This window comes from Podarcis gaigeae (genome assembly GCF_964106915.1).
Source record: "Podarcis gaigeae genome assembly, chromosome: Z".
NCBI lineage: Eukaryota > Metazoa > Chordata > Lepidosauria > Squamata > Lacertidae > Podarcis > Podarcis gaigeae.
Window position 1 is genome coordinate 30,915,504 of NC_139691.1, and position 13,281 is coordinate 30,928,784.

The following is a 13,281-nucleotide window of genomic DNA, read 5'->3' on the forward strand; positions in this document are numbered from 1 at the left end:
CAGAGCCTGCATCAGTGTGGACCTTGCTGATGCTCACCAATATCAGTCCATATATCACTTCAATTATAATGTTTAAATGGGATTAATGCAATCAATAGATTGAATTGTGCAAACCCTATTGCAAGCTTATTGCAAACCCTATTGCCTTAATTTATCTAAAACAAAGCTGCCTCTCCCTGCCTTCACCACTACCCTGCTGCAAAATGTGCCTGCTCAGCAAAGTTAACATTTAGTACTCTGGAAAGAAATGTCATAACTATGAAATTTGATTTCATCTTGACAAGAACACTATACATTAGGAAGAGCTACAGTAGGCCCATTTAGAAAGCCTTCCTTGCCATCTTTAATCTAGCCTAATGTGATTAGCAGGTCCTACTAGCACTTCTGTAGTAAAGACTCCTTGTCAAAAACTCTACTGTAAATCCCTGCCTTTACAGTCCCGCTGAGGAAACTTCCTCTCTTTGAATCTTGGCTTGCCGTAAGTCATCCATGGGATCAGAATTTTAAACAAAATGTTAGCGCTCCCTGTTCTGCAGGATATGTCTTTAAGAAGTGCAGAATGAACTGAATTGAGTGTAAGCTGGTTGTTGATTGTAGGGCTAGGAATGGGAAGATTTCTCATTTCCCCAGTTCAGGAAGGCTTTGCACGGATGCTTGAAGCTCTAATGGAGGCTTCATCTTCTACACCATGCCTTTCCCATTGTGGTTTAATCAATGCCTCTATCCAGGGAACTTTGGGAACTGTAGCTCTGTGGGGAATGGGGTCGCCTTACAACTCTCAGTACCCTCACTGTTCTTAGGATTCTTTGAGGGAAACCATGACTGCTAAAGGTGGTATAATAGTGTTTTAAATGTATGGTGTTGTTATGACTGGAGCTGTTACATAGGAGCCAGAGACTCCACCCCCTTCCTAACTCTCAACCAGAACCTGATCCATACAGGTGCATACAGTGGTACCTCTGGTTATGTACTGAATTCGTTCCAGAGGTCTGTTCTTAACCTGAAACTGTTCTTAACCTGAAGCACCACTTTAGCTAATGGGGCCTCCTGCTGCTGCTGCTGCACTGCCATTCTCATCCTGAAGCAAAGTTCTTAACCCGAGGTACTATTTCTGGGTTAGCGGAGTCTGTAACCTGAAGCGTATGTAACCCGAGCTACCACTGTATATGTAATTATCTCTGCTGCTAAGTAGCCTTGCATGAAGCTACCTGGGCACTTCACAGATGGCCCTGAAGCTCCTGGCTCACCTTCTTCATTTTCCTTATGACTCCAGTTGGAATGAGCCAGCCAGAAATTTAGGTAACTGGTGTGGAGCCCTCTGGGTGAAGTAATACCACTGTCTAGGGTGTGAAGTCTAGGGTGAAGTAATACCACTGTCATTGGTCTGAATCCATTGCCACGCATGTCTTATCCAGTGAGTCCATTGTCATTGATGCCTAGATCTATGGACTCCATTGTCACTGGTCTGAATTCATTTTCATTAATGATGCACTCACTGGATGCAGTGACTCCATTGTCAGGATTGGTGGCAGCCTGGCGATCTGCTGAGGGAGAGTTCATGCTCCCTCTGCTCCTCCTCTAAGGAAACCCTAGGTTCCAAGTCTGAACTTTGACACAAGCCCCAGTCCAAATCCCCACTCACCCATAAAAGTGAAGATGCTTAGCACTCAAAAGTGTCCACTAGTGAGCATGCCACCCTGTGACATGCAGCCACTCCTGCTTGTCTAGATGAAAGATACAGAGGGAGAAGAGGTGGGGAGGTAAACCCCTATCCTTTGCATGGCCTGGAATGTATCCTATTATTGTACAAAGATAAGAGCCATATTTGTAGCTCGGCCAACCTTTTGGCTCAGACAGACTTTTTCTCTGTCACTGCATGAGGCAGGGCTAGAATTATTATTAATGGGTGGAAATTGGAAGAAAACACACTTCAGCTAAACATTAGGAGAAATGTCATGGCAGTGAAATCTGTTTGACAGTGGAAACAGGCTGCCCTGGGGAGTGGTGGCTCTTCCTCACTACAGGTATTTAAGCTGAGGCTGGCCACCCGTCTGTCAGGGATACGAACAGGCAGGGTCCGCACCATCGTACATCCAACACACATTTAAAGCGCATGTCTTCCTGAGTCTGTCTGAGCCAAAATGCTTGGAACTGTAGTTGTTAATTGAATTGTAGCTCTGTGAATGGGAAACTACAGTTCGCGGGGTTGGGGAGCCAGGTTCTGTAAATGCGTGTTGGATGTGCTTTAATTGTATGGTACGGACTGTTCCCATTGTTGCATTCTGCATTATAAATCCTGCACTCAGTGGGAGGTTCACCTCCAAGATCCCGTGTAATCTTGAAAATCATTTGATTCTACGTTCATTTTAAAAAAACAAACACTGGGGGAGGAGGCACTTTGATATTATGGCACTTCAAATGCATCAATATATTAGTAGTAGTAGTTTTACTGATACATGTGCCTGATGGTAAGAACACTGCAGATCTCCCAGTTATTCAGTTTGCTGTGCAATCATTGTGATGGTATAGCAGGAGGAATCGATGCTTCTTCCTCGGGGATGCAGGTTTGAGACCCATAAGTGCCAGATAACAGTTCTTCCAAAGCTCAGTGGAAGCTTCTGGTAAATAATAACCAATGCACTGTGTTTGTCTTTAATGTTGGGAGAGCTATTTTGAGTTGCAAATCCACATGCTTTTCTGTAAAAGCTAACCTGGGAATATTGTCAGACCAATCGCTTATTAGCCTTTTACTGTGCTTCAGGTCCTTTTAATGTTGGCTCAGCCGCCAGCGTTTGTTGTTAATAACAAATATAGCCCTAATGTGGGCTGGAAATAGCATTAACGTCATTAAGCCTGGAAACATCATTTAATCAGTCAAACACAGCATCAAATAAGGAATGTTTTCATAGTAGGAAAGAGATTGCAGGGAGCTCGAGAGAGAGAAAAGCCTAATTAGTTTGAAGAAAGTGAACCATATGATGGAAAACAATAGCTAGGCAAAAAGAAGGGTGGACAGTGCATTTAAGATGCCTAGAAGGGCTTGCTTCACCCCTCCCAAGTTTACCCATGTAGATTTGAGGAAGGCAATCCTCAAATCTCAACAGGTACAACTGACTTCTTCGTTCTCCTCCTTGTGTTTTTCGCAGCCAGAGGCAAATGGGACTTCCAAAGCAATGCTATAAGGGTGTGGGGGGTTTTCTGGCCTCTTGAATCTCTGTGCAGAGCTTGGGGATGGGGTGGCCATGGCAGGGTACGGGTGTTGCAACATGTCTTGAGCTCCAGTTGAGTCTAACAGCCTCAGTATGCATTCACCTCCCCTGCTGTTCCTTCACTATATGATCGCATGTGTACCGGTTCTTCGTTTCTTACTATTATTTTGGAGTCCTTTTAAAAATTTTTAATTATTTCATGCACCTCTACAAATCTTGGAGTTCCCCCAAATAGGCAGATATCTCACCAGTGGTTTCTCAGTAGCCCAGTTTTTGGCTTATAGTGCTGTTGGCATAGGCTGGCCGAGTTCAGTATTAGTTGGAAGGTCTCTCCCGCACCAGCATTTTGTACACAGAGGAGAGTTTGCCGAGGCTGGGAGGATTTCTAGCTTTCTCTCTCTTGACAAGGAAAATGGAATGGGCAGAGAAACAACCACTAACACTGCCTCACATCAACCAGTCCTCCTTGCCATAGTCTTAGCAAAGAAACTGTTCATCATTTGTTCCAGGACCTTGAATTCAGTACTTCCTTACAAAATAAAATAAAATTGCTTTCCAAGAATAAGCCTATTAGAACACAAAGCTGCTGCTAGCCTACAAACTATTCAAAATGCTGATGGACAGGAGCCCACCCAATTCCTATAATTTGCAAATGAGCAAAAAAGGTCTCCCAGCTGTGTGATGGGAATAGCGTATATACTGGATTTTGATACTTGCTCTTCACTGTGCACCTAGTTCTGCAGAGACAGCTGGAAAATATTCTAGATTATTTTCTCCCCAAGGGGTTACAGATGCCACAGAAGCAAACTTGGAACATACTAGGTGCCCTGCTGGACCTGAGCGAAGCTCCAGCTTCATATGCTCCACAGTGACCAACCAGATGCCAAAAGGAAATTGCTGCAGGGCATGCAGAAGGAAGATGGTGTTCAACTCAAGTTTCCAGTTTTCTAATCCATGCCACCCCTGATGAACCCATCTATCTGTTTGATGGGATTTTAATACATATGCTGTTGACTGACATATAATGTAGTTTGACTATTCCTCCAAATGAGGAGTGGGGAAACTGTGGCTCTCCAGCTGTTGCTGGACTGTGACTCTCAGTATTCCCAACCATTTTAATTGCTGACCACAGCTGATGAGTGTTGTAGTCCAACAATATCTGGAGGGCCAGAAGTTCCCTATCCCTGCACTAAATGTCCTCTTACCTTTATTTTTACAAAGATCTTTGTTGGGCCATTAATTTATACCCCCCCCCCCACTTATCTGGAGTAGCAATACTGATAACAAGTCCAGGAAATGTTATAATAGCACAAAGGAAATGTCTGTTACTATTCTTCGACTCACAGAGAATTGCCAAAGTGGTGTGTTCTTGGTTGGCTATTTACCAATATCCTCTGATTATCTATGGGTTTGTTTGGGTTGTTGTTTTTCCTTTGGCAGAGCAGCTGGCAATTAATGAGTTGATGAGAAATGGTCACAATGCAGTGAAATTAGTAAGTGAACATCTGGTATTAAAAGCTAATGCATGCTGAAGGTGGAGGTAATCTTTCAGATTATAGTGAAACAAAAGTCCAGTTCGGGCCTGAACAGGAAATGCTTCTTGAAGGGGGCAGGGGGACAGGGCCATCCATGCTGGCTCTGCCCCAAACATCCTATCCACTTACTTCTTAATCTTCTTGTGTTGGGTGGGGAAAGTCTGAAAGGGGCTTCTGATTGCATTCACTTGGACATGAGTTGAAGTATTTGTGCAGTTAGACACCCTTGATTATCAGAGTTCCCAACCATGTTGAGCGTTCTATGCAGGTTCAGTGTTGAGAAGGTTGGGAACAGAAAGAGTGGAACTGGTGCACGCTGGAACATGGTGGGTGAGATGAGCTTGTGGAGCTTGAAGGCATTTTCAGGTATAGTCCTCCCCCCTCCCCTCCCCCAAGGCATAATTCCTAAAGAGCAGTACTCATTTTATTGATACCAAAGTTACTTCCTCTGGAGGAACAATGACATTGTGGTAGAGCATGTTCTTTGCATGCTCAGAGGTAGAGCATGTGATCCACATTCAGAAAGTCCAAGGTTAGCTTTCTGTTTCCAGTTTAAAAGCAAGAGGTAGTTAGTAGTGGGAAAGATCCCTGACAGTCATGGTTACACAATAGTCTGGTAAGCCTTTAGTAAACCAAGTGGTAGGTTAGAAAAGTGTGAAGTTCAGATCATTGCTCCAGGGATATGCTGTGGATGAGAAGCTTTGCTGTGTACATGGAGATCCCCTAACTCCACCGTAAGAGCTTCATTCATTGGGATTGCCCCCTGTCTTGAAAAGAATGGGAAAGTCTACATTCCTGAAGCTGGAGGTTGTAGCTCACATGAGGTTCTGAACTGAAACACATCCATCCAATTTAAGCCTGATTTATACTTTACCTGTGGCATGGTTGCCATTTCCTGGTGGTGGGATTCTATGGAACATTTGGATGATTCTCTCGTGTGGTTACAAGGATTACATGGGCAAAACAGTTCAGAGCTCCATCATTTCTGAGTATTTGTGGGGAGTGGGAATGTGATGGCTAGTCACTCCTAACATGGAAATGCTCATTTGGTCATACCCCATGATACCTCTGCATCCATTTAAATGTATAAAAGTGCCCACTATTCCCATGTTGCTTTCACATATTTAGCTGAACATGTAGGTGCCAGGGGGCATAGCCAGAGAGATGTGCAAGGCAAGGCTTTTCAGCACAGTACATCTTTCCCTCTCACATGTTCTGTGAATGCATGGGGAGGTTCTTTGAAAACTATTTCAAAAGGATACAGTGGTACCTTGGGTTACAAACGCCTCTGGTTATAAACATGTTGGGTTACAGACTCCACTAACCCGGAAGTAGTACCTCAGGTTAAGAACTTTACCTCAGGATGAGAACAGAAATTGCACAGCGGCAGCGGGAGGCCCCATTAGCTAAAGTGGTACTTCAGGTTAAGAACAGTTTCAGGTTAAGAATGGACCTTCGGAACAAATTAAGTTCGTAACCAGAGGTACCACTGTATTTGGTTGTCAAAAGATTGACCCAAAGGGCTACCCTTGATGCAGCCTTCAGCTCCTTCTGAGAAGTGCAGCCTCAAACAGGTATAATAACATTAAAAACACCACAGTGAAAACATCATTTTGAAGAGATAATTTACATTACCAAAGGTATTCTGTGTTCATCAGGAAGCCATACTTTCCCTATAAAATCACAATCTTGAAGTTTCTTTTTTGTTTTCAGAAAGATCCTGAAGCAGGGTGATGTTGTTATGCTGCCTCCAGTTTCATTAGTGAGTTAACTCCCACATTGCCCTGCCCAGAAGATCACAAGAGGAAAGGCATAAATTAAAAAGAAATATCGAGACAAATGTATGAATAAAATTTCCAGTATTCAGACAGAGCTGCAAAACCCACTTGTCAGCAGAGAAATGCCATTAAGTCCTTTAGGAACTCATTAATAGATTAACATTTGGATGAGTAATTATAGCTGCACTAGAAATAAAAATAAACAAGCAAGCCTTAGCATCACAGCTCCTCTAAACACTTGGCACACAAGTGAAGATCAATACTATGAAATATCACTGCTGGAAGTACTAAGGTCAAGTTGATTATGTCAAGAATAGATGTGCTCTGCATGTGTGTGTATCTGTGTGTTATGTATACGTTGTTGTGAGTTGGGCTGACTTGATCACTGTGAATGGGTAGTTTGGGCCCTGGCAAAAGCCATCTTCTGTCATGTGGTACCCATTGGTACTGAACTTATAAAGGGGCTATGCAGAATGCATGGACTAACACACTACTGATAACCACCACTCCCCCGTGGTTGATGCATGATCTTATCTATTTGAAGCAGACATGGGTGTATATGCATAGGGTTCCATCCATGGAAATGAGAATGCTAATGTCAATACTTCCACATGTATGAATCCCTTTAGGGTGTTGGCATCTAGTGGGAACAGTTAGCCCGTGCATTCCAGACAGCCCCTTAACAAATTCATGGGTGACTTACATTTAAAACCCAAACATAAAAATGCAAATAAAACATCAATGTTCTCATGCAAACTCCTACAGTTAAATCGTGTGTGTGTGTGTGTGTGTGTGTGCGCGCGCACACACACACACACACACACAGACACACAACTGCCACTTGCCCAATAACAGCTACAGAAAGCTTTGGCAGCACACTAACAGCACTAAAGTAGGACTAAAGGTAATGTTAAATACTTTTTAATGACTGGGTGGTCTGTTGAAGTTCAGCAGTTCATTTGCAGGGGAGTAGGGTATGAGAAAAATGTCCTGCAGTTTGCATTTCTGTACATGTGTTGGAAGGGGGATGCAAAGGGAAATAGGACACTTCTTGGTAAATGAAAGGAACAGAGAGAACTGGTAATTTTTTGACGGAGCTATTTATTAATTTTACTTTGAACAATGTATATAAAGTGTTCAACTTTTAAAAAATGCAAAGCAATTACCAAAAGTAAGAAAAACAGTGCATAATGAAATAATATGAAAGCAATAAGAAATGCAATAATTTCACATATCCACAATAACCATCAGTATACATGACTCTCAGACTAATCTTGGAAAGCCTTGGCAAAGAGAAATGCTTTTAGAACGGTAGCATAGAAAGCAAGGCTCTGCCACCCGGCTACCAGAGCATCGGGTGGCAGATGCTGGTGGCGTGGAGTGGTGGCAAAATGTTGGTGCACAGTTGTCTTTCATTCTTACCCCATCCTGATGCCCTTCTGTGCAGTGAAGGACGCTGTCCCTTTGCCAATGCTGAAGTAAGATTCAAATACCACCTCCTTCCCTACAGACCCTCTCAGGTGTTAAGATTGGAAAAGCGGCCCTCTTAAGAATCATGCCACCCTAAGAAGTTCTACAGGTGACAGCTGAGGAGAGGGCATTATCTGTGGCTTGACTGGTGCCTTCGTTATACACCTTTAGGTGCCAGGCTAAAATGTTCCTGTTTAACTAGGCATTTGGCTGATTGACATCTTATGCCTTTTTAAATGTGTTGTCGAAGGGGAGGTGGTTATTGCTTGTCTTTGTTTTTAGTATGGATGGATGGATGGATGAACAGACGGATGGATGAACGGTCAGATGGACAGAGAGACAGACAGACATGATAGATAGATAGATAGATAGATAGATAGATAGATAGATAGATAGTAGATAGATAGATAGATAGATAGATAGATAGATGATGATAGATAGATAGATAGATAGATAGATAGATAGATAGATATAGATAGATAGATAGATAGATAGATAGATAGATAGATAGATAGATATAGATAGATAGATAGATAGATAGATAGATAGATAGATATAGATAGATAGATAGATAGATAGATAGATAGATAGATGATAGATAGATAGACAGACAGATGATAGATATAGATGGTGGTAATCTTATGTTGTTAACCGCCCTGAGATCTATGGGAACAGAGCAGTATACAAATTTTAATAATGATAATAATAATAATGACGACCAGCACTTTGAAGTGTCCCCAAAATTGTACTGGAAGCCAGCACAGATTAGACAAAGTAATGTGCTCCCCCTAAAAATCCCAGATAGTACTCTTGCCACTGCATTTTGCACTAGTTGAAGTTTCCAAACATTCTTCAACAGTAGTTCCATGCAGGTCTACTTTATCTAGGAAAGGGTGCAGCTGGCACTCCAGCCAAAGCTGTGCAAATGTGCCCCTGGCGACGTGTGCCACCTGGCAACCCAGGAGCACCTGCAGACTGCAACCCTGGTCCTTCAAGTAGAGTGCAATCCTATTGACAGTAAGCTTTAGTTTTGTTGTAGCAGTCTTCTAATACAGGAATGGGGAATCTGTGGCTCTCTGGTTCCCCTATAACTCCTACCACTCCTGACCATTGGCCATGCTTGGCTGGACCTGACAAGAGCTGGAGTCCAAGCACCACAGGTTCCCCTTGCGCTTTTCTGATATTTTCTTCCCTCTGAGTGAGTAGTAATTCGCTATTCAGAAAGAAGCCTTTAATGTATTGGGCTAGCGGAACAACAGCTATTTCAGGAGAACAAAACTGAAATACATGAAGAGTGACACGGGGCTGTAAAATTCAGAAACGACAGAATGAAGTCATCAAGGTGTAAAAAAAAGATTTCAGGCTTTGAGCTTTGCAATTTTTCTATTGAAATGTCCTCATTGATTTGTTACAAATACTGTTAACCCTCTGTTTGGAAAATGGCAGGGACATTATCGCTTGTGTTCTCATTTGTAATAAAATAGATTAACTTGCTGTGAAATTTTAACTAGACGGAGACACAACAGTAGCTACCTAATGAACCACAGCTCATTGCTGTTAAGTAGCTTAATAGATGCATACTGATTACGGGGCTGAAAAATGGATCTGTTTACGTGCAAAGAAGAAACTGCTCGCATATATTAAGGGGCAAAAAGAGAATCACAACTGCCTTCCATTATAGAGAACGTCTCAATCCACATCCTGGTTCTCATTGCTGGGTCTTCATTTATCACCAAGTGCCATCTAAATGTAGTTTGTCAAGAGTCCAGACCTCTAGGGAGCTCCACTACTGCCTACCTGGGAAATGGAAATCCTTCTTACATCAAGCATGTGCCCACATGTTTAGTTAGCAATGATGAAAATTTGCTTTCTCTTTCCAAAAGGGTTCATTATTTGCAAGTTAAGCTGTTCTGTCATTGTTCCATTAGGCCAGAGACTACAACTCCCATCTTTCCTGACCATTGGCCATGCTGGCTGAAGTTGATGGGAGTTGGAGTCCAACAACATCTGGAGGTCCACATGTTTTGCTTTAGAGTCTTGAATCACAGGGGTTCTTTGGGACGAGTAAGGGATTGGAAACTAAGGGGAAAAAACTCTTCAAATGCATGCAATAGATGGGAAGAATTCAAAAAACAGAACCAACGTTTCCTTGTTTCTCTCTCAGGTCCTTTCTCAGTTTAGGTAATTTAATCCAGAGGCCATTTTCACTACCCAAAATAGTAGTGCCTATTGTTCTCCTCCTTTTCTTACCAATATAGCTATAATCTCTGCAATAATATCCTACAAGTCCCCTGGGAAGAGAGAAGGAAAAAACACCCAATGTTTGTTTCAAACTGATTTAAATCAAAAATGCCCTCAAGATACAGAGGCACAAAAGGCCTTGAATAGATTACGATCTGTTTAAAGTTAACAAATATTTTTAATTAGTAGACAAATAGTACAGCAATTAAATGCTTCTCTTTTAAGTTTTATTAGTTATTGTATGTTCATTAAATAAGAGATAATGAGTTAAAAAGCATGTCCGTTGAGGATTAACCACTGTATAATAGATAGGCATCTGTTACATGATTTTGAGGTTCACTTGGCATTGAATGTCCAATAACTATCCTATTAAAAAAACGTATTTCAGGCAACATTTTCAGCGCTGTGTGTTTGGAATAGACAAATGCTATGTACAGTATTACAATTAGGAAACTCTGCTCTAGGACCCCCTGCACAGCCTGCTGGAAGCAGAGCTTGAAATATGAGGCCTGATTAGTAGCGTGGCATCTTAACACATTGCCAAAACAGAGGAAGCTTCCTTATACTGAGTCACATCATTAGACCATCTAGCTCAGTGTTGTCTACACTGACCAACAGCAGCTTCCAAGATCTCAGAGGAGGCTTTCCCCCAGCCCTACCTGAAGATGCCAGGGATTGAACCTAGGGCATTATTCATGCAGAACAGATGCTCTACCACTGAGTAGTGGCCCTCCCTTCCCAAGAGGACATGTATCACCAACAGAGGACACAAAGAGGATAGATTTACATAAAATTTGCATGTGCTAATTTGTAGGTATAGAAAATTGGAAATAATTACTGTGATTTAAATAGTGGGTTGAAACTGTGACCAGTGTGCCTGCTTAGTCTGCTGTCCAGCTGCTAACTACTGATGGGCAGCTTCAGGACTCATGATCTCCCTTCTTTTTTATCTTTAAATTGGACCTGGATCAATCAGCACTTGAAACAGGGAACTGTATTCCGTATAGTAGGATACCTTACTGACTAGGGAAGCCAGAGCCTAAAATAAAAAATCACTGGGCAGGGTCTGGCATTAGCACGGAGAGAGATCAGAGCTGCAACAGGTGGTGAGAAAGAGGTCATTGATGGATCTAAGGACGGAGCCTCTCAGACTTTGGCAAACCTTGAGGTAGAGCCTAGCAGATGTAGGTGGACCCAATCTGTAGAGCAGAACACAAAGCAATTCAGCAAAGTTGTGCAGCTGGAATGGCTAGCCTTTGGCTCCCCAGATGTTCCTGAACTAAAACTCCCACTATTCCTGACCATTGGCCATGCTGTTTTGGGGCTCATGGGAGTTGTAGTTCAGCAAGATCAGGAGAGTCACAGGCTACCCCACCCCTGGTGTACAGCATAAAATGCATTGGGGGCAAAATATACTGTCCTTTGGGTAACTGATCTTAAAAGTGTATTCTAAAGTAACACCAAATACTATTTGATTGCTTTAATTGCTTACTATGACTTGGTCATCTCACACAGCCACTGCCTTAGCTTGTGCCCCAGGTATTAAGGAGTGGATTTAAAGCATCCCCCCCCCACACCTCTCTGGGATCTTTTCCACCTTTGACTTTCTCTCACCAGAGCACTCTGGGGCTGGTTGATGCCTGGCTGCCTTTTGAACAGCCACCTGCAGCACTCTCCCTACCTGCTATTCCCAGTGGTATTGAGGTCTTGAGTCCCCCTTGTATTCAAAGGCACTGCAACAGAGCCATGCCAGCATGCATTCCTGCTCTCCCTCTTGCCTACCCTTCTCTGCCTCTTCTGCTGAGGCACCTAAAATAGTACTGTCTTGGCAGATATATGTGTGTGTTCTGATAGGTTTGGGGGATGGCCTAGCCATCAGTCTGAATTGAGGCAGCAGTGATGTACTCCAAATACTTTATTTTAATGTGCTTCTTCTTTCTAAAGGAGAGAATTCATGACAGCCCTTCACCAGCCCCATCCATGGAAGAGAGTCAGCGGCCCGGGAGTCATGCCTCTTCACACCAGAGCAGCAGCATTTCAAGTTCTCCATCGCAGCTTGACAACACATCAGATAGAATTGGTTGGTACCCTATTCTTGGTGGCTGTTCTGATGCCACTGATGTCTGGAAGTGTCCTTTGTCAAAGATCTCTCACAAGAGACAGGTGGAAAGAAAGCTAATTGTAGGAAGTGAGCATATATCCAAAGGATTCAAACAAGAAATAATGACTGTGGGTGGCAGTAACATTTAATCAGTTAGATTAGCCACTTAAGAGCACAAGCCTAAGATTGTTCTCAGAGAAGTTCATCCCACTGAGTTCGGTTGGATTTATTCCCAAGGAAGATTGCACACCCAATTTTAAGTGGAGAGAGGAATATGATACAAGCTTGAATCCAATTTAATTAGGTAACAGTTATAATTAGTACTTCCTCACAGAATATGCTCTGGTTGGTTTCAGTCCTGAAAAATTTAGGAAACAGATTATATTAGTTTAGGAGAGCTCCTGCAAGTCTGAGTAAAGAATACTGAGCTAGATATACCAGTGGTCTGACTCTGTGTACCTACGTTCCTATAGTCTCAGTCTGCAATCTGATTGCAACCTGAAAATCGCCATATTTATTTTAAAATGTTTGCTCTCTGACAACAAACATTCATCAGAGTCATGAAAAGTATGTGGATAATAATAATAATATTTTAGAATAGAATTTTAATAGTTCTGTTAAGTATGACAAATGTAATTTTAAATCAATAAAGAAAATAAGAAAGCCAAATATCAAATAGTTACCTCATCCATGTGATTTTACAGGTGCTACATTAAAAGAAAAATCTCAGTGGCAAAGATTATTGTCTTTGAACTGTCATCCATCAGTTTGGGTTGTTAACCATCTAGCTGTCTATATCTGTCTATTAAGTGAGAGGAATTACAGATAATTACCAATTCCTTAAATCCTCTGGTCTATTAAAAGCATTTTTCTTCCGAAATGATTTCAATGAATCACTCTTCCTAATTAGTTAATCTGAACATTTCAGAGGAAATCACTCATGTCTC

The 13,281-nt window shown here is 42.2% G+C and overlaps 1 protein-coding gene across 10 annotated transcripts in view; it reads left to right on the forward strand.

The window, feature by feature from the left end:
• DACH2 (dachshund family transcription factor 2) overlaps positions 1 to 13,281 on the forward strand; it is a 324,778-nt gene that overhangs the window by 254,623 nt on the left and 56,874 nt on the right. For all 10 annotated transcript variants that reach the window (XM_083722213.1, XM_083722211.1, XM_083722204.1 and 7 more), the window contains one exon: positions 12,178 to 12,313. In XM_083722213.1, coding sequence (XP_083578339.1) covers positions 12,178 to 12,313 — 136 coding nt within the window. The remainder of the gene's footprint in view (positions 1 to 12,177; positions 12,314 to 13,281) is intronic.